At 47.1% G+C, this 26,098-nt stretch overlaps 1 protein-coding gene across 1 annotated transcript; it reads left to right on the top strand.

Moving 5' to 3' along the window:
• Positions 1-6,811: 6,811 nt before the first annotated feature.
• LOC105920380 (diacylglycerol kinase theta) lies at positions 6,812-24,988 on the top strand. Its single transcript, XM_036127091.1, has 23 exons — positions 6,812-7,057; positions 11,852-11,931; positions 12,956-13,055; positions 13,510-13,595; positions 15,170-15,298; positions 15,442-15,595; positions 16,725-16,790; positions 16,876-16,973; positions 17,143-17,312; positions 17,384-17,468; positions 17,625-17,679; positions 17,759-17,820; positions 17,903-18,053; positions 18,541-18,579; positions 18,736-18,851; positions 20,272-20,423; positions 20,589-20,737; positions 20,814-20,992; positions 22,258-22,358; positions 22,606-22,752; positions 23,478-23,589; positions 23,663-23,815; positions 24,681-24,988. Exons 1-23 carry the CDS (start codon positions 6,832-6,834, stop codon positions 24,777-24,779), a joined length of 2,709 nt encoding a protein of 902 aa, XP_035982984.1. The 5' UTR covers positions 6,812-6,831; the 3' UTR covers positions 24,780-24,988.
• Positions 24,989-26,098: the final 1,110 nt, after the last annotated feature.

Here is a 26,098-nt window from a genome sequence, read left to right as displayed (position 1 = left end):
AGAACCTCCTTCATTAGCCTGTAGAACCTCCTTCAAATATCTGTAGAACCTCCTCCAGCACCTTGTAGAACCTCCTCCATCAGCCTGTAGAACCTCCTTCATCAGCCTGTAGAACCTCCTTCATCAGCCCGTAGAACCTCCTTCATCAACCCGTAGAATCTCCTCCATCAGCCTGTAGAACCTCCTTCATCAGCCTATAGAACCTCCTTCAAATATCTGTAGAACCTCCTCCAGCACCTTGTAGAACCTCCTCCATCAGCCTGTAGAACCTCCTTCAAATACCTGTAGAACATCCTTCAGCAGCCTGTAGAACCTCCTTCAAATATCTGTAGAACCTCCTCCAGCACCTTGTAGAACCTCCTCCATCAGCCTGTAGAACCTCCTTCATCAACCCGTAGAACCTCCTCCATCAGCCTGTAGAACCTCCTTCATAAGAACATAGAACCTCCTTCATCAGCCTGTAGAACCTCCTTCAGCAGCCTGTAGAACCTCCTTCAGCAGCCTGTAGAACCTTCTCCAGCACCTTGTAGAACCTCCTCCATCAACCCGTAGAACCTCCTTTATTAACCAGTAGAACCTCCTTCAAATATCTGTAGAACCCCCTTCAGCAGCGTGTTCTTGCTCAGCTCTTTGACGGTAACGTCACCTGCAGGAGGAGTTCTTGGTTATCTGTGTGTTCTCAGACAGAACCCATCTGGTACCGCTCCAGCTTCAACAGTTTGTGTCTGAACCAACAACGGTTCAGACCAATCACGTTGCAGTATTGAGGTTTAAGGCGGGACATACAGCTGTGATGAAAGCAGGAGCTGCTGAGCCCACAGCAGAACCAACATGACTTCTTCATTGAAAGAACAGCAAGAAATGCCTTGACTATAGCTGCTCTGACTTTGTAATTAGAAACCGTGATTGGCTGAAACCAACCTTTAGTAGGCGGCGCTAGCTGTCGCTTCGCCCAATCAGCTCGGAGAGTTCTGCTGAATGTTCCTCCTTTCCCCAAACGAACCAGCCCCAGAGTTTTAATCAGGCTGAGGGCTGGACTTTGACTAGGACAGTGAAACACTTTGTTTAATTTCTTTCTCTGTAGATCTGCTGCCAACTTTGGGTTAATTGTTCTGTTGACGACCCAGTTTGGACCAAGCTTCAGGCGTTGGAAAGATGGACTCACATTGGTCCCAGAATGCATTTGAACACAGAGGAGATCACAAAGGAGATCACGATCCACTCAGTGGACCGGTAGGTCTGTCGAGGACAAGGAGGAGGATTTTTAGGGTTGTCTGATGAGATTTAGGAGGAGATGTTCAGGAGATCCAGGAGCAGAGCTGTGGTAGTCAGTCTGGGTCCTGGTGGTGAGGAGCAGGGTCTGGTGCAGCCAGAGGTGGGCAGAGTAGCCAAAGATTGTTCTCAGGTAAGAGCAACACATTTTTACTCAAGTAAAAGAAAAACACTGTGAGCAAAGAAATGAAGAAAGTACGAGTAAAAAAGTATTCTGTAAGAAGGCTACTCAAGTACTGAGTTACGTATTATAAGAGCTGATGATTTAAAATGTATGTAATCAGACAGACAAAAACATAAGGTTATGTGCAAATTCTGGTATTTTAAAGACGAATATGAAAAAATATACAAAGAATAACAATAATAATAATAATAATAATACATTTTATTTAAAAGGCGCCTTTCTAGACACTCAAGGTCGCCGTACAGAAGGGTAAAAAACAGAATGTCAGGAACAGAATCAAAACAAAAAACATTTAAAAAATAAATAAAAAATAAATAAATACCGAGGCTGGGACAGGGAAATTGATAATTAAAGAGAATAGGCGGTCTTAAACAGATGAGTTTTGAGTTAACCAGTAGAACCTCCTTCAAATATCTGTAGAACCCCCTTCAGCAGCGTGTTCTTGCTCAGCTCTTTGACGGTAACGTCACCTGCAGGAGGAGTTCTTGGTTATCTGTGTGTTCTCAGACAGAACCCATCTGGTACCGCTCCAGCTTCAACAGTTTGTGTCCGAACCAACAACGGTTCGGGCCAATCACGTTGCAGTATTGAGGTTTAAGGCGGGACATACAGCTGTGATGAAAGCAGGAGCTGCTGAGCCCACAGCAGAACCAACATGACTTCTTTGAAAGAACAGCAAGAAATGCCTTGACTATAGCTGCTCTGACTTTGTAATTAGAAACCGTGATTGGCTGAAACCAAGCTGTTGAAGCTCCAGCTTCAACAGCTTCAACAGTTTGTGTCCGAACCAACAACGGTTCGGGCCAATCACGTTGCAGTCTTGAGGTTTAAGGCTGCCAAGTAACAAATTCAAATTCTGCCAAGTAACAAATTCAGGCAGAAGACACACTTTTCAAAATCTTTTTTTTTTCAACATCAAACTTTAAGGCAATGCTTAGTTAATATATATATATATATATATATATATATATATATATATATATATATATATATATATATATATATATATATATATATATATATACAGTATGTTAGAACAGTGCAAAGTACCTCTACAGTTTACTGAACGTTCATCTGACCTCCAAATGGCTCAATGAGCTCAGCAGATAGAAAATAACATTAAAACTAGAAAAATTTGCATTTCCTACGAAAATGCACTGTGAATGCAGTAAGCTGAATGATTGAGCAAAGGATGTAGAAGATCTTTGAAGAAGAGAAAAAATAGCTGAAAAGCATTGAAGAAGTTGAAAAAGTTGAAGAATTTGAACATGAAAGAACAATAGCTGAATGATTTAGAAGAAGAAAAGACTGAGGGAATGGCACCAAACATCTCCTAACTCATTCTAAACACTGAATCGTTTAACAAAGCAGAAGTAGAATTTCAAACTTGAATATACTGTAGCCATATGTGGGCCTGCATTTCTAGGGAGTATAAGGGGTTTCGCCCCCATTGAAAACCATTGGATGTTTGACACCTCCTAACTTGGAGATGCTTTACATGACGAGGCCCAAACTTATTGTGGAGCATTCTGTATAAACGAGGTACAGACTCTGTAAAGCAGAAGTTTGTCCGAGCTTCCTAGAGCTACTTCCGGTTAGCAACATGCTAACCATTAGCATGTTAAAAGTACAAAAAGACATAGCCATCGATTCCAGAAGAAGCTGAATAGTTTAAAAGTTGAATGGTTGAAATCGGACAAAAACTGTAGGAGGAGAAGCGAATCAAACTTTAAACAGTAAAAACGCGAAAGAGGATCTCAATGTTATTTGTTATTACTGTGAATGCCTACTGCATTCACAGTAATAACAAAGACTGTGTACAAATAAGTAGTCTCACTATAACATAAATTCTATGTTTTTGTCTCTGGTGCATTTTGGTTAAAACAAGTTTATTCTTTATTCATGAAGTTACTCGCAGCAGGTGGAGTAGCCAGAAATTTACTCCAGTGAGAGCAGCGATACTAGAGTACTAATGTGACTCAAGTAAAAGTACAACGCAGTAAAACTACTTCTAAAAGTACATCTGGTTTAAAAAGTTATTCAAGTAAATGTAACTGAGTAAATGTAACTAGTTACTACCCAGCTGTGGGTGTGACCAGGACCTGAGTAAGCAGGAACAACCGAGGAACCAAGAACATAAGGAATATTCATGTAATGACATGTCTGATCACCTCCTGTCATGGAGAAAAATATTTAAACATTGTTTGAAATAAGAGCAGAAGTTTAAGGTGAAGGTCCAGATCAAGTTTATCTATGTAGCACATGTCCAACTACAAGTCATGCTGCACAAAAAGTGCTTTGCAAACTAAAATTCAACTAAAACAAACAAAGGGCACGAAATTTATGCAATAAAATATGAAAGAGAATAAAAAAATAACATGTTATTGTTTTTTAGGATAAAAAAAAGCTTTTCAGATGAAAATGTTTTGGTCTCTTTGTGCTGAAAGCCTGTCCATAAAAACGTCCCTGCTCCAGATCTAACATCAGAGTGTGGTACCGGCAGCAGGGAAGGTTCTGACATCTCCAGATTTAGGTTCTGGTGATGGAGAACATCCATTCTGAATTGGACCTTATGGTTCTTCCTGGAGCTTAAATAAATAGTAGCTCTGTTGGTAAGAAGGCGCTCAACCGTTTAGTGACTGAAAAACAACGAGGAAGCGTTTAAAATGGATCGTCTGAGTGAGAAGAAGCCAGCAGGTTACATTCTGCTGCTGTTTCAGACCAGTCAGCAGACGGCTGCTGCATTCTGGACCGACTGGAGCCGATGGTCCAAACCAAAGTACAGAGAGCTGGAGTCGTCTGATCTGCAATAATGATTTAGCAGAGCGGCATGGCTGAACCTTCAGGCTACATGCCCAGGTTCTTAACCTTTGTTTAAATTTTGAATAAACGACACAGATCACTGTCAAAATCAGTTGCCCAAAATCACAATTTCTGTAGATTTTTTCATTAGATTTTAAAACATTTAAGCACAAACCTGCAAGTCATCTGCAAAGCAGTGAAACTAAATGCTTTACTGTGGAATAAATGTGGCACAGGTGAGCTATGCAGCAAGGCTGAACTATGAGGCACCGTAACTAGGAGGGTACTTCTGAGCTGAAGGGCCCATTTTACCTAAAATGTTCCTGATAAGTAGGAACCAAACGACTGAAACACAGGTGGCTGGTGAAGGTCCAGCAGAAACATAATCGTACGATTACAGACATTACAACGTGCCTGTGACTGCTTTGGGATATTTGAGGTGAAAATTAAATAAATGCATTTTCTCTGTCTTTGTTTGGTTTAGTTTAAAATAGTTTTCACGTGAGAAAAACAAACACTGATGAGTCATGAAGAAGACATTAGAAGAACAGGATGGTAACTATGGAGAACTCCCTGCTGAGTCATGATGTTTTTGACTTTAGGTTGCGCAGAGAATCTGAACCACTAGATGGCATCAAATTCCGCTCTATTATGAACAGTTTTAACCTCCTGGTGAAAATAGCTTTTTAAAGGAGAATTTGTTTAGTCTGAGGAACCTCTGAGCATCTCCTCTCCTCCCATCCCAGAAGGTGTCCTGATCAGATGAAGCACCTCAACGGGAGCAGCAACTCCAAGACACCACAGCTCCCCTGGAGAGGAATAAAAGAGTCAAAATATTCCCCTAAATTCAGAAAAAACGACAACAAAACAACAAGAATCTGAGCTTCAAGCTGAGGATTTTACCAAGAAGTCCTTCTTGGGACTTCTTCCACGGTTTACAGCTTCTACCTGCACCACAATACATTATTATTATTATTATTATTATTATTATTATTATTATTATTATTATTATTATCATTGGTGTTATTATTATTATCAGTACTATTATTGGTGTTATTATTATTATCAGTACTATTATTGGTATTATTAGTATTATTATTATTATCATTATTATTTTGGTATTATTATTATTATCAGTACTATTGTTGGTATTAGTATTATTATTATTATCATTATTATTTTGGTATTATTATTATTATCATTATCATTGGTGTTATTATTATTATCAGAACTATTATTGGTATTATAATTATTATTATTTTGGTATTATTATTATTATTATTATCATTGTCATTATTATTATTATTACTATTATTATTGGTATTATTATTATTATCAGTACTAGTATTATTATTATTATTGTTGTTGTTGTTGTTGTTGTCTCTTCTCCTCATTGTAATAATTATAGTTTTTTTGTTGTTGCCTGGAGCAGATACAGTGTCTCCTGCTAACATCTACTAATGTACAGACGCAGTGGGGGGGGGGTCTAATTTTCCACACTTTGGTGAGCATTTCTCCCACGGACACTGCGTGACACGCAGACCCACTGTACTTGAGGCAGATCATGTCTGGGGGGTCATGATGCAGGAAGTAGGGCAGGAAAGAGGAAGGAAGCGAGAAAAGGTTGAAAATAGTCGCGTTAGGAAGCTGGTTGATGAGGAGGGAATAAGGGAGGAAGGGAGGGAAGGAGGTGAGGAGATGAAGCTGAGGGAGGAGGAAGAGGAGGAGGAGATGAAGCCGGGGGAGGAGGAGTAAATCAGTGTTGGAGACTCAGACGCGGAAGCAGAATGCGGCTGTGAGAAGGAAGAGGCTGCAGGCTGGAGCAGCCTCCTCTCCGGGACCCGAACCACTTGTTGAGCCTCCTCCAGCCCCCCGGGCCTTTCTGCCGCTGCTCGCCGGGCTTCAGCCCTCTCTTCCGGTTCACGTCGGGCTGGTTCCCCGCTGCCAGGCTGGTCGCCGTGCCTGCAAACCCGCCCTCCGCCGCTTCCCAGGCTCCGTCCCCCCGCAGAGCCTCGCCGCTTGCAGCGTCCTCGGCTCGGCGCGCCGCCGCTCTTCATCCCGGCTGCTGAGCGCAGGCTGCGGGCGGCGCCGCTGGGTGGCACCGCTGGCTGCGGGGAGGATCCAGTGGTTCTGCCTCTCTGGGTCACAGCCTGCCTGCCTCGGTGTTCCGGAGGATTTCTGCTCGGTAGCTCGCCGGCTCGGCGGGATCCTCCTCACCGACCTCAGCGCTCTCTTCGCCGGGCAGCACCGCTGGCTCCAGCCGGTGAAATGGCTCCTTATCGCGGGGAAACCAACACATATTCAGCATAAATCGGTGTGTTTTGTGTCACATTTGGATCCTGATGGGCTCGGCTTGAATTGTTGGACCTGGATAATCAGCTTCCGAAGGAGGGGGGGCAAACTCCGAGACCCTCGCCGAGCACAGCGCCCCTTCTCCGGGCTGCGCCGCCGCGTCCGGCCCGCTGGGATGGATTTCCTGCGGGGCTGAACGTTCCCTAAACATCCCGATCTTTCTACCTCAGTCCGCCTCACCGAGCACCGTGTGGTGTCCGTGCTTTGAAGGGGTTACGGACATGGCCGAGTCTAACCGGGCCGGCCCGGCGGACCCCGACGCCACCGACGGCCAGGCGCTGAGCCCCGCCACCCTGAGGCAGAGGGCGCAGCAATCCCCGGGGCCGCGGCAGAAGTACCAGAGCCCCGCGCCGGGCCACTGCTTCAAGAAAGTCACCCTGACCAAGCCCACCTTCTGCCACAGCTGCAGCGACTTCGTCTGGGGGCTCATCGGCTTCTTGTGTGAAGGTAAGACAAACCCTGACAGACTGAACTCAGGGTAAACAGATACCCTGACAGACTGAACTCAGGGTAAACAGATACCCTGACAGACTGAACTCAGGGCTAACAGTTAGGTTCTACTATGACTGTGAGACAAACCCTGACAGACTAAACTCAGGGTAAACAGATACCCTGACAGACTGAACTCAGGGCTTAATGTTAGAGAGGTTCTAGGGTGAAGAGTAGACCCACCCTGACAGACTGAACTCAGGGCTAACAGTTAGGTTCTACTATGACTGTGAGACAAACCCTGACAGACTGAACTCAGGGTTTAATGGTTAGAGAGGTTCTAGTGTGAAGGTAAGACAAACCCTGACAGACTGTACTCAGGGTAAACAGTTACCCTGACAGACTGAACTCAGGGTTTAATATTAGAGAGGTTCTAGTGTGACGGTGAGACAAATCCTGACAGACTGAACTCAGGGATTAATGGTTAGAGAGGTTCTAGTATGAAGGTAAGACCCACCCTGACAGACTGAACTCAGGGCTAACAGTTAGGTTCTAGTATGACTGTGAGACTAACCCTGACAGACTGAACTCAGGGTTTAATGGTTAGAGAGGTTCTAGTATGAAAAGTAGACCCACCCTGACAGACTGAACTCAGGGCTTAATGTGGAGAGGTTCTAGTGTGACGGTGAGACAAACCCTGACAGACTGAACTCAGGGTAAACAGTTACCCTGACAGACTGAACTCAGGGCTTAATGGTTAGATAGGTTCTAGTATGAAAAGTAGACCCACCCTGACAGACTGAACTCAGGGCTTAATGTTAGAGAGGTTCTAGTGTGAAGGTAAGACCCACCCTGACAGACTGAACTCAGGGTAAACAGTTACCCTGACAGACTTAGCTCAGGGCTAACAGTCAGAAATGTTCTAGTGTGAAGGTGAGACGGTCTCTCCTGACTAGACGAATTCAGGGAAAAGTGAGGTTCCAGTGTGTAAAGCGGTCCATTGCCTCCTGCTGCTACAGATACTAACACCGTTCATACGGTCTTACTCAGAACTTTTCTGCACAAAATGTTTTTGGCTTGCCGCTAAAATCCTGACAAACGCTTATAATTACAATGTTTTATCGTCTGTTTTTATTTTGAGTCATGCTAGAAAATACTGTTCAAATGTACTTTGTGAATATGCAGCTGCTTCACCCAAGAACTGCTCTGCTTCCCTGAGTTTAGTCTGTCAGGGTGAAACCAGACTTAGATGTGGGCTGCATCCAAAATGTTCTAGTTATAGCTCCTATCTCCTAGCTCCTTTCTCCTATCTCCTACCTCCTATCTCATGCTCCATGGCCTTCCCTGGATAAGCAGGACTCCATCAGGGAGGAAAGGAGCTTCAGCTGCTGAGCTGATTCCAGACTTTAACTCTGACGTCATTAGTGACGGAAACATGGAGGATGGAGTCAGAGACATGGAGGATGGAGTCAGAGACATGGAGGATGGAGTCAGAGACACGGAGGATGGAGTCAGAGACACGGAGGATGGAGTCAGAGACACGGAGGATGGAGTCAGAGACACGGAGGATGGAGTCAGAGACATGGAGGATGGAGTCAGAGACACGGAGGATGGAGTCAGAGACATGGAGGATGGAGTCAGAGACATGGAGGATGGAGTCAGAAACATGGAGGATGGAGTCAGAGACATGGAGTCAGAGACATGGAGGATGGAGTCAGAGACACGGAGGATGGAGTCAGAGACATGGAGGATGGAGTCAGATCCTACAGCCTTCTGGACATGAGCTACAGAGAGACGCCTTCTGCTCTACGGATGTTTTAGTTGGTTTCTGTGAGGTGTGCTGATACATCATGGCACGCAAAGGATTGTGGGATACCTGAAGTGCTCTTAGCGCCGGATGTCGTGGGGTTCTTAGGCTAAAGTAGCTGCAGGAGAACGCTAATAGGTTCCTCCCTCCTCCCTCGCTGACTGACCTAACAGGACGTTCTGGTCATGGAGGACGCTGACGCGGTTCTGCTTTAGAGTCCTGACTCTCTAGGGGCGTCCTGATGGATCCTCGTCTCACCCTGACAGACATAGCTCAGGGAAAACAGGCGTTACTGCAGCACACTGAGTCTGTCCTCTGAGCCAGAGCTGGTTCCTCTGACCCGGCTGATCGGGTTCTCGGGTTCTCCTCTGGTCTCGTGTGTCTCTACGGGAGGAGAACCATCACATGAACATGGGTTCTGTTTTCTGCATCTCTTCCCAGCTCTTCCATTTGATTGTTCCCTTTCATCTAAACTTTGCCTTCCTTATCCCTCGTTCCTACACAGATTCTTCCTTTTTCTCGTCTTATTCATCTCCTCCAAAATGTCCCTTTCCTTTGGGTTCCCTTCCATCCTTCCTTCCCTTGGTTTCCTTTCCTTGCTGCCTCAGTCACTCATCATGGATTCAGCAGGCGAAGGCGCCCCGCTCTGCCCGGTAACACCGCTCCTTCACGTCCGTGGAGCTCTGGCGGGAGGTGTGAAGCGTCTCCGTCACGCTCGGCGCTGCGGTCGAGTCGTGATGCGCCGGCTCTGGTTGTCATGGCAGCAGCGGAGCGGCAGGGATGCAGGGTTCAGGATGCGCGCGTGAGCAGCATCAGCAGCAGCGCAGGCGCAGCAGCAGGATTACGTAATGCTGGGATTATGGGAGAGCTGTGATGTCATCGAAGGGTTTCATCCGCCGCCGTGATGCAATCAGCAGTGGATGCCCCCCCCCCCCCCGAGGAGTTCTGATCCAATCGGGTCGGTGGGTAAAAACGCAGCATAAACAGCAGCAGGCCAAACCGAACTGAGTCCGGTTCTGGGTGCAAAGAAACAGGATTGTGGTTCTGGCCAAACGGGTCGTCTCCGTGTTTTTAAGACGGGGTAACCAATGACAGAACCGTTCCTGTGAGCAGCAGAACGTGGGATGGTTCTGATCTCAGGCTGGAGTTTGGATCGTTTAGCCGGCGCCGAGCAACTTCTGACAGGAGACCAGAGTCCAAAGAAGACGACTCTGTAGGCAGAACCAATCGGACCCGGTGGCAGGAACATTGTTCTGGAAGAATCAGCGGGTCTGGGCGGGTCCGACGGCGCAGGGCCAGAGAGCTGGACCCATATGCGGAGGCCTTAGTCCCGGGTTCCAGCCTCAGGTCCGTTGTCTTCTCTCAGAACCCCTTTGCTGTCACTGTGTGAAAAACGGGCCACCGGTGCCGTCAAAACCCAGAAGAGTTAAAAAGCTTCGACCCGTCGTCTGAAACGGTTCTGGTTTTACGTAACAAACACAAAAGAATCCGCTGCTGTGAAGTAGAATGAAAACAGTTCATGGTTTTCAACATTTTTAAGAATAAAAATCAGAATTGGGCCCCTGAGTCAGAACTCTGCAGAACCTCCTCTGGCTGCAGGTCTTCTGGGTTCATCTCCAGCTCAAGCGGGCCGGATGCAGAACATCCGAGAACATCAGGTTCTAGTCTTTCCACACATTCTCCTATGCAGGTCTGGACTTTGACTAGGCCGTTCTCACCCATGGTTCTGCTCTGATCTAAACCATCCCATAATACCTCTGGCTGCAGGTTCAGGGAGGTTCTCCTGCTGGAAGGAGGTTAGCGGTTGGTTCTACTGGATTTTATTTCCTGGTACCGGAGGAAAGGGGCTTCAGGATTGGTGGGTTCACCTCCCAGCGCCACGATCCACTGAAATCCTCAGCTGGGCTATGACTACAGTTCAGGTGTGGGGAGTTTAGAGGTTCTGCTCAGAGTGCTGTCCCGGTACCACCGAGGTTCTGATCTCCCACATGCAGATTCTGCCTGGTGGTCCGTTTATGTCAGCGGCAGAAAACAGCCCGTCTGTGTGGGGCAGAACCGGACTGATGTCCTGAGGCGTGCCGTGGCGTCCTGAGGCGTCACGGCCGTGTGGAACCACAGAGACTGCCTCTGAGTCAGCGTCCTTCCTCCTGCTGAAGCGTCTTCATCACTCAGGTTTTCATTGCAGGGTATCTGGGTCAGAACTTTTAAAGGCAAGAAATCCATCACCAGTCCTTCACGGGACAAGCAGCCATCCACACACAGTCCTGAGGACCTGATCTGGAGGTGGAGAGCCTGAACAGCTTCCAAGGTCCAGGTCCACATCAGAGGACCTCACCTGGTCCAGCTGGTGTACTTTTGGTGCATCGACGAAGATCAGGAAGCCTGGCTGAGATCATCTTCACCAGCTTCGTCTCAGTCTGGCACGGCAGCCCCACTGCAGTGGACCGCTGACGCCTGCAGAGAAGATCAGCAGAGAGGATCAGCAGAGAAGATCAGCAGAGAAGATCAGCAGGACCTCGCCGCCCTGTCTGCAGAGCATCTATCTCTCTAGAGTCCACAGACGAGCCCCACCCGTCCTCAGAGGTGGGAGGACCTCCAGACTGAAGGTCCTGTTCTTCTCCGCCAGCATCAGGCTTCTAAACTGCTGCCAGTTCCCTGTGATGACCAACAGGACATCCTCACCGCTACTAATCCTCCTCTGGTTCATTTCACACATCCTGCTCTGCTCATCACATCTGCTTTAGAACATTTAGACAATCCTGCATCTCTGCAGTCAGGAGGAACTTCATCACACGGGGAGACAAGCTCCACCAGAGACCTGAAACTGAAACTAATGGTCATGTTCTGGGAGGAAGCCGGACTACCCTGACTACTACGGCTTATTGCATGTTATTAGATTTACACATTTAGGAATCATAGACTTAAATCTGTGTTTAGAGGAAAGTTCTGAGTAAATGTTGGACCTTCACCCTGACCCTGCTGCGTCTCCTCTCTCTCCTCCTTAGTGTGTAACTTCATGTGTCATGAGAGATGTCTGAAGACACTCCAGGCGGTCTGTACCTGCATGGCTCCATCTCAGGTCCAGGTGAGTCTCAACCAGGCTGACCCTGCAGGTTCTGCAGGTTCTGCAGGTTCTTCAGGTTCTGCAGGTTCTGCAGGTTCTGCAGGATCTGCAGGTTCTGCAGGTTCTGCAGGATCTGCCTCAAACACCACATCAGACATCCTGCTCCACAGAGAGCTGCGGGTCAAACGCCGACCATTGCTGCCTCTCAGGAGCATGTTGCTCACTCAGTTTCACTTTCACTTGGATGTTTCTGTTCACAGCCAGAGGAAAAGCCAGCAGCCGTAGATCTTTTTAGACACGGCCGCGTTCTCCGAGGTCCGAGAACCATTGTATCCACTTCCTGTGTTGCTTCTGTCTTCACTCTGCAGGAACCTCAGCACTAAGCCCTTCTAGTCATTTCCTCCCACAGTGAGAACTCTTCAGCGGTTTAAGCTAACAGGCCGACCGCTGGACAGGACCAGACTGTAAATCCACCCTAAATATTTGGACTTGGACATCAGAACGTCCAATAAATACTTTGAAACCAGTCTGGAAAAGTTTGGAGCTTTAAAAAGGTCCGGCTACAGACTCTGAGATTTCCTCCTTCTAGATAAACTGATTAAAGACCTGCAAGGTGTGGTTGCCTTAAAACACCCTCCTGCAGCAAGCTACAGGTCCCACCCCCTTGCTCTGTGCTGCAGGCCTCCCAGGAGGAGTGCCCGGCTCTGATTGGCTGTTTCTGACCGGGAGCGGCGGGTTTCTGCAGACGGCAGCAGGACCACTGGGAGGAGCCAGAGCAGCTGGATTTTTATCTGTCTCGTATTTTACTGTCAGGACACAGTGACAGTTTTAACAAATATGTAAAAAATCCGTTTATACCAAGTTACCTACTGCAGCTTTAACGGATAAAGCCATCACTGGAAAACTGCTTTATTGACTCTGGGTCGTGTCTGATGTTGATATGTTAACATCCGTTTCATCTGAAACATTTAAGAGGGACAAAAAGTGCTAATCTGTCTTCCAGGCCCATCAGCTGTTGTAAATCTTTGTCTGCTGCCCCCTGCAGGTGCCGGTGGCTCACTGCTTCAGTCCTGCTGGCCACAAGAAACGTTTCTGCTGCGTCTGCAGGAAACAGACGGAGGGAAGCACGGCGCTGCGCTGCGAAGGTGGGACCAGTTTAACCTGCAGCATCGCCTCCAGTTAGAGCCGTTTAAGGCCTGGCATGAGGCCAGCAGCTGAACCAGTAGGACGACTTCACAGCCCTGATGATGGCAATCAGGTGTTGCTGCCCTGAGACGAGTCACTTTGAGCCAAGCAGAGAGTTTGTCCAGACGACCCGGTTCCATTTCTCACTGGAACTGTTAGTAGCCCTGATATCTGGGTCTTTTCTGGAGATCTGCTGCGTGTGTTATTTGTGCAGATCTTCAGAAAACCTGGAGAGCTGGTGATCAAAACCAGTTTTTAAAACATCCCAAAACACGTTCCTGTGCTTGGCAGAAATAGTTTAGAACCGAGGGATAAATTAGGACATTTAACCCTTTTATTAGAGTTTCTGAGGCCTTTGTTTCAGGGTCCCTGATATCTGCAGCAGTCGTTGATCAGCTGTTCCCTGTGTTTCAGTGTGCGAGCTGCACGTCCACGCCGACTGCGCTGCCTTCAGCTGCGCCGACTGCCGCTGCTGCCACCTGGACGGGAATCTGCAGCAGGTAGACGATGCTCCGCTGTTGGATGTTTGCTTTAACCCACCCGCTCACTTTAAAAGGTGCAAGGTGATGGTGATGGAGGAACTTCCCTTCATTTTCATGGAGACAGAGGTCTTCTTGCTACTAAAGTAAAATGTTTTTATCTTCACACATCTGACTGCTCCTCTTAGTAAAGATCCTTAAATATGAGCCTGAATCATGACTGAGGCGTGTTGACAGAGAGTTTGGTAGAGCTGCGCTTTGCTATGCAGCATTTAACCAAATTATTATCATTGCTGAACCTGTATGTAAATATTTGAGTTTGCATGAATTATAGAAAACCTTCAGTGAATTCAAACTTGTTTTTAAAAGCCGCTGAAGTTAGTTGTTGTTTCCACCCTGAAAAAAATTATTAAACGGCCCACGTTACAGAGATTCCCACGATGGTAAATATAGACAGAGGTGCACCACAGGGCGACCATGACGCTTTTTCTCTTAGCTCTGTTGAACAGAGACTCAGATCGGCTGAATGATTGGCTGGACGTCTGCAGGTTGGTTCTGTTTTTGCTAAATAAATAATGACAAGCTGTCATTCGTTGTTGCTTTTGGGTTTTTGTATGTTCATAGCAGAACTTCCATGCGTGATAAGTCCTGTAGCACATGAACACATCATGCATTTTTAACTAGGTTACAGAGCTCATTTCCCTCTAATGGGGGAGTGTAAATGGCTTAAAGCGTCTTGCATTGTGGTGAAAGTCAGCCTTTAGTCGACAGATGGCAGAACCAGATGTTGAATCCGGTTCCGGCTGATTAGAATCAGCAGCCTGCAGCTGGCAGCCCCTGCAGAGCTGATCATGGTGGTCCGACCAGTCCAGCAGCTGAATGACTGACAGGAACTCAGCAGCCCAGCCTTCACAGACTGGCTCAGAGAGTCCATCAATAAGGGATTCGGATTTTTTTAGTTTGATTTGCCTCTAATTATTTCTAATTATCTTCTTAAAAACCTTCCTGTTTGTCACAAGAAAACATTTTTCCTGTTCTTAGTAATAGAAATAATTTTAATCACACTTCTCTACAAATGTCCATATCTCAGCCATCAGAACCAACCAAGTTTATATATTATTTTATTTTTTTCTGATTTCCCCAGAATGTTTAGCTTAGAGTGACGATGGTTCTAACCCGGTAAAATATTCAGAACCCTCCGGACTTGGTCAGTTTCTCCAGCCAGGTTGTCTCTCTCTCTGCCAGAGGACTTCCTGTTTTCTGTCCAATCAGAGCCCAGAGTGCAGAGACATGCCCATTCAGGAGTTTCCACCCCTGGTTGGTTCTGTAGAACCTGGACCTGAAGGTTCTGTTTAACCTGTCAGATCTCCACATAAACATAAACATGAGCCCAGCAGAAGGTTCTGATGCTCGTGGTTCTCTTTCTCTCTGGGTCTGCTTCTAGTCGGCGGTCCTTAAAAGGCGGGACTCACCATAGCAACCAGTGACTCAGCAGATTCTCATTTCCCAACATGGCCGCCGTGCGAAATCGCCTCACTTCTTCTTCTGTTGCTGGTCGTGCGCCGCGGTCTCACCTGTAAGTTGTTCTGTTCCAGCTGGACACGTTCCACCACCACTGGAGGGAGGGGAACCTGCCGTCAGCGGCCCGGTGTGAGATCTGCCGCCGTTCCTGCGGCTCCTCTGAGGTCCTGACGGGGGTGAGGTGCGAGTGGTGCGGCATCACGGTGAGAACCACGTCTCTGCGGGCCTGCTGAGGTTCTGCAGGTCATACGCTCAGAACCGGGAGCAGGTTCTGTGCTCCGCTGTTTCCTATGTCTGAGTTAAGAGGCCGAAGCGAGACCAACCCTGTCCTCTGTGTCGCCCGCAGAGCCACGCAACGTGTTACCGCCATGTCCCGCCAGAGTGCACCCTGGGACGCCTGCGCAGCATGCTGCTGCATCCAGCCTGCGTCCGCCTCGCCTCCAGGAACTTCAGCAAGATGCACTGTTACCGGATCACCGAGAGCTGCAGCCAGGACCTCGGTACATGGCACACAGGAGACACATGGGGGACAGACATGGAGACGCTGGGGGACACATGGGGGACGCAGAGAGGACATACAGGGACAAACAGCAGGGACCCAGCTGGTCCACGGGCCAGAACCAGGTTCTGGTCCGGCTCAGGCTGCTCAAACCTGATAGTTCTGTAAAGCATGCGTTTTATTCTGGTGAATAGCGATCGGTATATTTCAGTAAACGAGGAGTTCAGTTGCTCAGTTCAGCGCGGGGAGGCGGAGCTTGGTGACATCATCAGCGAGACGAGCGCTCGCTGTTTTTTCTCAAAGTCCGACCGCTTCCTGTGATGCTTCTGAAACCCAAGAGTACAAACCACAAACGCTCTCATCGTTTCCTGACAACAGCTCTGCTGATGGCGGCCGGCCAACCGTCTGCCTGTTAAACATGAAAAGCATCATTTGCTGCAGCTCCACGAGGCGGGAAGCAGCGAAACGGCCCGTAAAGGCGAGAAAAGACCAGATCCTTAAAATAAAACAACTAATAAACCTCTATAAAGAGGTAAGACATGCAAACACATTAAATTAAACCAATCTAATAGATTTTATCTAAATGTAGGAGTAAATATTTAATTTCCAACTTGAAATCTAATTTCTTAAATTATTAATGTGTTTTCTCAAAACACATTATTAATAATTAATTAAAATAATTAATAATAATTAATAATTAATTAACAAATAATGAAACACATTATTTGTCTAACAAACACAAAATAAAATAACAAATTAAAATAGCAGAGGAAAAAAGTGAAAGACAAGGATAAACCTTGTAATAAGAAAGCATTTTAATAACCAGAATTTATAGAATATTTGATTTAAGAAAACGTCTTTAGGACATGTAGGATGTTTATAGGAAAACTAAAGATTAACAATATTTTTAAAGCTACATAGAAACATAATAGACGTATAAGAAATAATATTTACTATGACGTGAAGCTCAGGTTGTTTATTACGGTCCATAACTGGTTTTATGGCGTTATCAGAACCAGGCCGCTCTATCTTTAGCTTTCCCGCCAGAAGCTGCTCATCAGGATTTGTTGCTTCTCAAACATTTGCTGTAATTTGTGGCCCGACACGTTTTCCCTCCCTGTTTCTGTCAGATAACCCAGAGGAAGCTGAACCGCCGGCTGCCGCGGCCAAAGACGCAGCTGCAGCTCCTGAGTCAGGTACGTCCAGGTGTGCTCACCTGGTGAGTCCGTCCAGGACGCAGAGCGACTCCCGTGTCACACGTTTCCTCTCCCTGACTCACAGGTAAGCAGCTCATCAAGGTGTTTGATGGCGATGATGCAGTCAAGCGCGGCTTCTTCCGGTTGGTCCCCACCTGTCGAGGCACAAAGAACGAGGAAGTGGTGAGAAGTCTCCTTCCTGTAAACCTGCTGCTGTTCTTCCTCTGGAACCTGAGTTCTCCCATAGAACATGTCTGTCAGAGTTGGTTTTGGTTAGAACAGGTGAAGGTGCTCCTGCTCCCTTCACCTGGACGCACGCGCTCATCAGCTGCGTACCTGTGCTGTGCTGCAGGAGGCGGCGCTGAGGGCCTTCTACCTGCCTGATGAGCCTCACCTGTTTGAGCTGGAGGACAGCAACGACCTCCTGAACCGGAACGCCCCGAAGGACGGAGGCGACGCCAGGCTGCTGAGGGCCAAACCGTGGCCTGATGATGTCATCAAGGTGTATGCTGCATGGGCCAGGTGAGGCCGCTTTAACGATGCGGCGCGTTGCCCTTTAAGGCGGGTTGTCACGGATCTTCCTCTTGTTTCAGGTCGAGGTCAGCTTCTGTTAGCGTGTCGAAGACGAGCACCGCAGCCTCCGTCCTCAGCGAGGTCCTCCTTCACCTGGGCAGACAGGTAGGCGTCCCTCCAGGAAGCCTGAGAGTCCTGGTGGGAACAAAACGTGATCGTTGGAACCTCTGAGGGGAGCCAGCTACATGCTGCAGGTTTCCTCCTGATCTTTAAATGTGGGCTGTAAGGTTGTGGCTGACCTCCTGCTGATGCTGGTTTCAGGGTGACGACGCGTCCAGCCTCCGCCTGCAGGAGGTCTACATGAGCAGCAAGCAAGGTAAGGCCAGCCTGACGGAGCAGCAGCTGGAACACCTGGTCAGCAGCAGGTGGAGCAAACGTCTCTTTCTGTCCCACAGTGCAGAGGCAGCTGCTGGAGCCTGAGGAGAAGATGGCCGACAAGCTGCAGGAGATCAGGAAGGTATGGGTTGTGCCGCTCTGCTCCTGCAGATGTTTCCCTCCCCAGATGTTCTGTGAGTGAACCGTGACGCGTCTTGTTCCAGCTGTCCCTGCGGCAGATGAACCAGACTCGGTTCTACGTGGTGGAGAACAGGAACCCGGCCGTGGAGGTGAGCCTGCTCATCGTGGGACTGCCCCCCCTGCTGACCAAAGAGGAGACACGCGGCCTGGTGGAGGAACACCTGAAGATCAAGAGTGAGTCCTCCTGTGCAGCGCCCCCTGCTGGGGGCCGTGCAGATTTCAGCACCTTTAACGTGACTCATAAGGCAGGCGGAGCATTTTCAGATTATTCTTTCAGTTTTTGGGAGAAATCTGCAGCTCCAGATGCATGACTGTGATTGGTCCTCTGATTTCACCTGGTTTGAGTCCCAGGTGTCTGTCACCTGTTAAAGGAGCCTTCATCAGCCAATCAGCTCTAAGCTCTTTGTGAAGAAGACTAAACCTCCTGTCCTGCAGCTGAGCTCCATGATCATCCAAACATTTTCCTACTTTGGTAAATTCTGAACAAAGTCTGCGGTCAGGATTCTGGAAAAGGGTGAAGAAGAAACTCCAGGATGGAAACCATTTGTGTTCCTGGACCTTTGGTTCTGTTCTGCCTCAGTTCTACAGGCTGCTGTTGTGTGTGCAGATGAAGGAGCGTAGCTCTGACTCCTCTTCCTCCTCCCTCTGTGTCCACCTGTAGGTCACCTGGTCACGTTCACCCACTTCTATGAGACTCAAGGTGAGACCGCCCTGCTGGGGTCTTTCTGGGTTCTGGGCTGTAAAACAGTTTAACGTGTTTCATCAGATCCTGATGAGGCGCAGGAACTGAGCTCTTGCTGCTGGACGGTATGTGAGAATGTTTGCTGCTGCGGTGACGGGCGTGTCCTGTGTTCAGGTGCCGTGGCGCTGCAGGTGTCCTGCTTCTCTGAAGCCGAGAGGATCTACATGTTGGCTAAAGACGCCTCCATCTACAGCAGGACGCTGACGTCGCTGGTCATCCCGGAGATCGAGGTGACCGGACCTGAACCCGTTCCCCCAGTGAACCGGTTCCCACAGTGAACCGGTTCCCACAGTGAATCGGTTCCCACAGTGAACAGGTTCCCACAGTGAATCGGTTCCCCCAGTGAACCGGTTCCCACAGTGAACCGGTTCCCACAGTGAATCGGTTCCCACTGTGAACCTGTTCCCACAGTGAATTGGTTCCCACAGTGAATCGGTTCCCACAGTGAACCGGTTCCCAAAGTGAACCGGTTCCCACTGTGAGAGCCGGTTCTTTTAATTTATTCTGCTCATTTATGTGGCGCTGATTCACGACACTTTACAAAAAACTACATAAATACAGAATCAGGGTATCGTCACCCCTGATTCACCAATAAATATATTTTGTCCCCAATTTCAGAAAGTGAGATTCATAAATAGGTTTTTTACACAATATTTCAAGCCTTTATTCTGTGATTTATTCTATGCTTGTGATTCTGATGATCCTGGCTACAGAGAATAAAAAGCCCAGAATTCAGTGTCTCAGATAAATACATGATCAGATTAAAAAAAACATTTTAACAGGAATGTCAGGCTTATGAAAGCTCTGTTCATTTCTGGGCTCCTTGCTTCAGCTTCTCCATACCGACATAATAGATTTAATCGATTCATTAGAATTTACAATTTTTTAAGATTTCATTTTTGGACAATTGGGATTTTATTTTGCCAATGAACTCATTGGGCTTTGTTGAAGAGAAAAGCAGCAATGCTGAATATATGTTTAGGAAAATATTAATAGTCAAAATATTTTAAAGAGGAAACGTTTTAATAATAAGAGGAGACACTTTGATTTACTCGTTTACTTTTTTATTTTTTATCTTCACTGTTTACCATGGCAGGGGGGCCATCTTGTTTTACCAGAATGTTTCACAGTTGGATTTAGTTGCACTTTGAATTCAGGTCAACTCCCAGAAGAAATGCTTGACATAAAAGCACATTTTTTAAAATAATTTCTTTCATTTCTTTTTGGAAAACGAAAAGTAGGAAAAAACTCAATGAATCAGATTTGGTATAATAAAATCTGAGCTTTAGTTTTTAGGTCATATCACTCAGACCTACTTCCATGACATGTTCCCTTGTCTTTCCCATTTTGATGTGTGGCTGGATGAAACTGGCTCATGTGTCGCGTTATATTAATTCCCCAGAGAAACAGGAAGTCACATTTAGTCCTTTAAAGTTCCTGGGAACTCTGATCAAGCAGAGTAGCTTCACCTATATTTAATTTATTTTACCCACTGAATAAATGTAGCTTTAATCAGAGGTTTTTTACCAGTAAATCGTATGTTTCTTCGTCTTTAATGATTTCTTTCTGAACCTTTCTGTGCTTTTATCATTACTGCTGTTGATATCGTCGGGTCTGTTATTCGCTCTGATTCAGGGATTTTTGTTTCAGCACAAGAAGCTGGGAGGCGATGTCGTCCCCCTGCTGGTGTTCGTCAACCCGAAGAGCGGCGGTCTGAAGGGCAGAGAGCTGCTCTACGGCTTCAGGAAGCTGCTGAACCCCCACCAGGTGTTCGACCTCAGCAACGGAGGCCCGCTGGCAGGGTGAGGACTCTGAGACACGGCGTCTCACTTCTAACACACCTGGAGCTGCTTTCATAACGTGAAGCCGTGCTGGAACCGGCGGGTTGCATGCATGGAACGTCCATCAGGTGTTCCCGCTGTGCACACGTTAAAATCTCAACCAGACCTGCATGTTCTCTGCTGCAGCCTGCACACGTTCAGGGAGGTCCCCCGGTTCCGGGTTCTGGTCTGCGGAGGCGACGGCACGGTCGGCTGGGTCCTGGGAGTCCTGGAGGCCGTGAGGCACAAACTGGCGTGCCGGGAGCCGCCCATCGGCATCCTCCCGCTGGGGACAGGTGAGGCCGTGGCTGCAGGACTCCTGGTTCTGCTGCGTCAGCGTCTCATTGCTGGATTCCTTCTCTGATGGGTCAGGGAACGACTTGGCCCGGATCCTCCGCTGGGGGGCCGGTTACAGCGGCGAGGACCCCCACCACATCCTGGTGTCTGTGGACGAGGCCGACGAAGTCCAGATGGACCGCTGGACCATCCTGCTGGACGCTCAGGACATCTCTGAGGACGGGAGGGAGAACGGCTTCCTGGAGCCGCCCAAGGTTTGCTCACAAACTCAGAGTCAGTGTTCCTCTGACGTCTGAGTCTAGAGGACAGCTGAGAGGCAGGAACCGATTCACCGCAAACATCCGCTGCTGTGGTGGCCACCTCTGCCTGGAGCATCGTTCCTGAAGCATCCTGGGTAATTCCAATGGCAGAATTACCCAGGATGCTGCTGTGGAAGCCACCTCCATAGACATAATATAAGAGTAGACGCGTCATTGGGCGGGTTCTGCCTATGCTGCGATGCGTCAGAGCGTCCGCCATCTTAAATGTGGCAAATCTGCAGTTTCTCCGTCACTTAAACAGTATCAGAGGGACTTTAATCTCTGAATATACTTTGTATTCGTAGTATTTATTTTTTGTAATGTTACAAGTTTATTTTCGTATCCCTTTAGCTTCATTCTCCTGAATTTATTCTCCTAAAGAATAAAAATATTTAAAATAATCTAACCTGGTCCTATTACTCCAGGAGTGAAATAATTTTGCAAACTGTGATTATTCTGGAAATGTTCCCCCTTAATTCTCATAATATGATGTTTTTATCATAACATTATCACTTTTGTGTTTGTTAGTTTATTTTTACTTTAGGACTTTTTTTTCTCATATTATTAATTTTACCTCTTTAATACTCACCCAAAAAGTCTGTTCCTAAAGGTTCACATGTGACACGGTTTTATGAAATAATGAAGACCACAATGTTTAGATTTAACAAATTGATCCTTATATTCATAACACATAAACACACACACAGACACACACACATATATATATATATATATATATATATATATATATATATATATATATATATATATATATATATATATATATATATATATATATATATATATATATATATATATATATATATATATATGCATGTGTGTGTATTTATTGCAGCACAGGAATGAGGCGTCTTCTCTGATCCACGTTCACAATAACAGAACTCAACTTCTTTCTGCCACACACAATATGGCGGTGACCATGACATGCGAACCTGCGCCCTATGACGCGTCTACGTATATATGTCTGTGGCCACCTCTGTCTGGAGCATCATTCCTGAAGCATCCTGGGTAATTCTAACGGCAGAATTACCCAGGATGCTGCTGTGGTGGCCACCTTTGCTTCTGTTTAAAATGCATCAAAAAGCAAGCAGAGTCTTAGCAGATGATTGAGCCACAGCTGCCAGGTTCCTCCTCTGCACGCTGGTGAGTGTAACTAGATGAAGTCGATGAAGACGTGAACGGTTGTCTCCTCCCCTCAGATCGTCCAGATGAACAACTACTTTGGTCTCGGCATCGACGCGGAGCTCAGCCTGGACTTCCACCTGGCCCGGGAGGACGAGCCGGATAAATTCACCAGCAGGTAACCTGGAGGGTCAGCAGGAAGCCTTCCATAGTCATAGACCTGGAGATGAACCAGAACACACTTCAGCTTCTTCTAATGGATAAAATATTTGAATTAAACCTTCTTTTCCTTAAATGTCTCACATCGACTCACCTCCCCAGGTGTAGAGAGTTGATTTGTTCATAGCGACGTCTGGTGACGGTTACAGGCGCTGCGAAGAGGCGGACTAAAGTCCAGGGACTGAAGGTCTTGTTGATCTCCACAGGTTCCACAACAAAGGTGTTTATGTGAGGGTGGGTCTGCAGAAGATCAGCCACAGCAGAAGCCTCCATAAAGAGCTGCAGCTGCAGGTGGACAACGTAGAGGTCCAGCTACCCAACATCGAGGGGCTGATCTTCCTCAACATTTCCAGGTGACACACACAGCGCCCCCTGCAGGAAGACAGGCTCCCCTTCAATTCAGTTAAACTTTATCTATATAGCACCAATTCACAACATGTCATCTCAAGGCTCTTTCCAAAGTCAACTGCCTCCCTGTTAAAGGGGAGTTTTCCTCTCCACTGTGGCTTCATGCATGCTCAGTATGAGGGATTGCTGCAAAGCCATCAACAATGCAGACGACTGTCCACTGTGGCTCTACGCTCTTTCAGGAGGAGTGAATGCTGCTTGGAGAGACTTGATGCAACCTGCTGGGTTTCCTTAGAGAGGAAACTTTCTCACCAACCTGGAGGATCTGATGGAGTCTGACTTTGGAAAGAGCCTTGAGATTAAATGTTTCATGAATTGGCGCTGTATAATTAAAATTGAATTATTCAGGATACCATGGATTTATTTTAAGATATCTCAAAGATTCGACTAGTGCAAATTTAATTACAGACATCTTGAAAGCAAATAATGACAATATCTAGAATTGCATTTTTGTCTAGTCCAAATTCCTTTGAAGATATCTCAAAAAGAAATATCCTGGAGGATCTGATGGAGTCTGACTTTAGAAAGAGCCTTGATGATGATGTGTTTCATGAATTGGCGATATATATATAAAATATAATTGAATTGAATTGAAATTCCATCAAATATGAGGAGTACTTTCTACGAGGAATCTTCCTTCCTCACCTTCCTCCTGCTCCCCTCTGTGCAGCTGGGGTTCTGGTGCCGATCTGTGGGGGTCCGAGTCCGACTCGCGGTTCGTGAGGCCGAGGATCGATGACGGCTTGCTGGAGGTGGTCGGCGTCACCGGCGTCGTTCACATGGTACGGCGCGCTGCAGCGACATCCTGAGCCGGCCTCCTGCGGCGGCGCTCTAACGTCTGCTGCGTGTCTGCAGGGTCAGGTCCAGAGCGGCTTCCGCTGCGGCATCCGCATCGCTCAGGGGAGCTACATCAGGCTCACCGTCAGCAGACCCATCGCGGTGCAGGTGGACGGAGAGCCGTGGACCCAGGCGCCAGGACACATCATCATCTCTGCGGCGGGACCAAAGGTGAGGACCGTTTGTCCCCGCAGGGCTCCCGTACCTCTGGGCTGGTTTTCAGCACTGAGCTATATAATACACTGGAGTGCTGATTTTGCCGAAAAACTGCAGTCACTGGCCGCCATCTTGCTACTCCCTACTCTCCCAGAATCCCACAGGATTTGGTTGCAACAACAAGCAGTTTTCTGGCTGCGTGAAAACGTTTCACAGGTAATTCTACAGTCAGTGGATGTACTAACACTATCAACTACTAGGAAATTAGGTGCTGAAATATTTTACATGTTATTCATATTAAATATATATATATGTATATATAAGTATGTGTATATGTATATATGTGTATATATATTTATACACATATGTAAATATATGTTTTTGTATATTGTTATTTATATATTTATAAATGTTAAACATATATATTTAAATGAATAAAATGCAAAATATTTCAGCACATGACTTTCTCAGTACTTGATAGTTTTAAAACATAACATAAAAGTATATGGCATTTGACATTTTAAAAGTTTTAATCCCCCCCTGAACATGAGAAAATCCTCGTTATTCGATGCTGTAGCGCACATATTCCCTAGTTACTGGGGGGAAATAGGGAGTACCAATATGGCGGCTGGTGGCTTCAAAGCGACTCGTTCTAACAGACGGCTATTAGCACTGCAGTGTATTATAAAAGCTCAGTGGATGGAGCTCCATGCGGCTGCTGCTTGATGGACAGGAAGGGAACCTGGCCTCTTTCAAAATAAAAGCCTGTTGGGGAGAAGGTCCTGTGGGTCCAGATGTTCTCCTTCCTGATCTCATCCCTCCATCTTCCATCCATCCGTCCCTCCGTTTGATCCCACATCTTCTTCTCCTGTGTCTGCAGGTTCGGATGTTGAGGAAGACCAAGCTGAAGCAGAAGAAGTCTTCAGCCAGCAGAGACGGACGCTTGGAGAGTCCGTCCTCCAGAGACGGGGGACACTGACCGGCTCACCTGGAGGACGCAGTCCTGCCGTTTTTTTGCTGCTTCCTGTGGCGCGCGGGAAGCCGCTGCAGCTCCAGTGGCTGTGATTCCTCTCATGTAGCGTAGTAGCGATGCTAACAGGCCACAGGTCCACATGAAGACAGACGCAGGGTAAAGTTTCCATGTCCTGCTGAGGAGGAAGAGGAGGAGGAGGAGGAGGAAGAGGAGGAGGATGAAGAGGAGGAGGAGGAGGATTTTATACCCGCTCCTCAGCTGTAAACAGAAATAATCAGAACGGCTCATTTTCTCTCATAAATGTGCGTTTTCTAACATTCATATCAGGGTTTCTGAGTGGATCTGGGTCAAACTGAACTTTGATCAGAGTCTGAGGAGAACCAGAACCATTTCTAACAGCCATAACAGTATCTGTGCTGTAACTAGACGTAGCCTAAGTGTGGGTTAAACCATGATAACGTAAAAAAAATAACGTGCAGCTGCAAGAAGAAGGTGATGAAGAGGATGAACACTGACGTCTAAAACCTAACCAGGAGGTTCACATGAAGCTAAGCTTTCTTCTTCCTAATTATCTCTATTATAAAACACTTTTGGAACCAGAACCTCAGAAGAGGTCCAGGTTCTGTGGAAGCTGCCTGAAGCTGAGAGCGAGTTCATGTCTGAGCCGTGCACCACTATGAAGAACACCTGGGAACACCTGAGCAGTCTGAGTGGTGCCGCTGTGAGGGGACTCTCAGTTATTCCTGCATCTGGTTTCACATTTAGGCAAATATTACGAATCCTTTACTGGTTTCTGTGGTGAGGGCCCGCCGCTGCGCTCTGGTCCTCAGAACCTGCTGAGCTCCGAGTGGCAGAACCTTCTGCTGGTTCCACAGAACCTTCTGCTGGTTCCACAGGACCGTCTGCTGTGTCTGTCTGCACTCTGGGCTCTGATTGGACAGAAAACAGGAAGTCCTCTGGCAGTGGGACACACCCTGGCTGGAAGGAGTCCCTATGAGTGGATGGAGTCCAGAGGGTTCTGGATATTTCACTGGGTCAGAACCATCATCATTCTGAGGGGAAATCTGAAAAAAAAAATCCTCCAACTTGAACTCTGATTATGGAAAAACTGGAAAAGATGAAAATGAAAACTGGGTCGATAAAGTCCAACTTTCTGTAACCCGTTCCAACATTGAATGGCGGTTCTGAAGCAGAGGATGGGATGGAGGTCCAAACAGGACTGGGTTTATCTCTGCAGTGTGATCACGGTAACTGTGAGCGACCCGGCTCAGGATCACGTTGGGACTTGTAGTTTTTGACAATTGCTGCCGTTCATGCAGCCTGAA

The sequence above is a fragment of the Fundulus heteroclitus genome, chromosome 23 (assembly GCF_011125445.2).
Source record: "Fundulus heteroclitus isolate FHET01 chromosome 23, MU-UCD_Fhet_4.1, whole genome shotgun sequence".
In the NCBI taxonomy this organism is placed as follows: Eukaryota; Metazoa; Chordata; class Actinopteri; order Cyprinodontiformes; family Fundulidae; genus Fundulus; species Fundulus heteroclitus.
Note: the sequence above shows the minus strand (reverse complement) of the source record. Positions and strands in the feature narration are given on the sequence as shown.

Excerpts from the sequence above, each read along its gene's own strand:
- LOC105920380 (XM_036127091.1), top strand. The coding sequence starts at position 6,832 with ATGGCCGAGTCTAACCGGGCCGGCCCGGCGGACCCCGACGCCACCGAC. Across the intron at positions 16,791-16,875 it reads AGCTGCAGCTCCTGAGTCAG|GTAAGCAGCTCATCAAGGTG; the intron begins GTACGTCCAGGT and ends CCTGACTCACAG. Across the intron at positions 18,852-20,271 it reads TGGTCATCCCGGAGATCGAG|CACAAGAAGCTGGGAGGCGA; the intron begins GTGACCGGACCT and ends TTTTTGTTTCAG.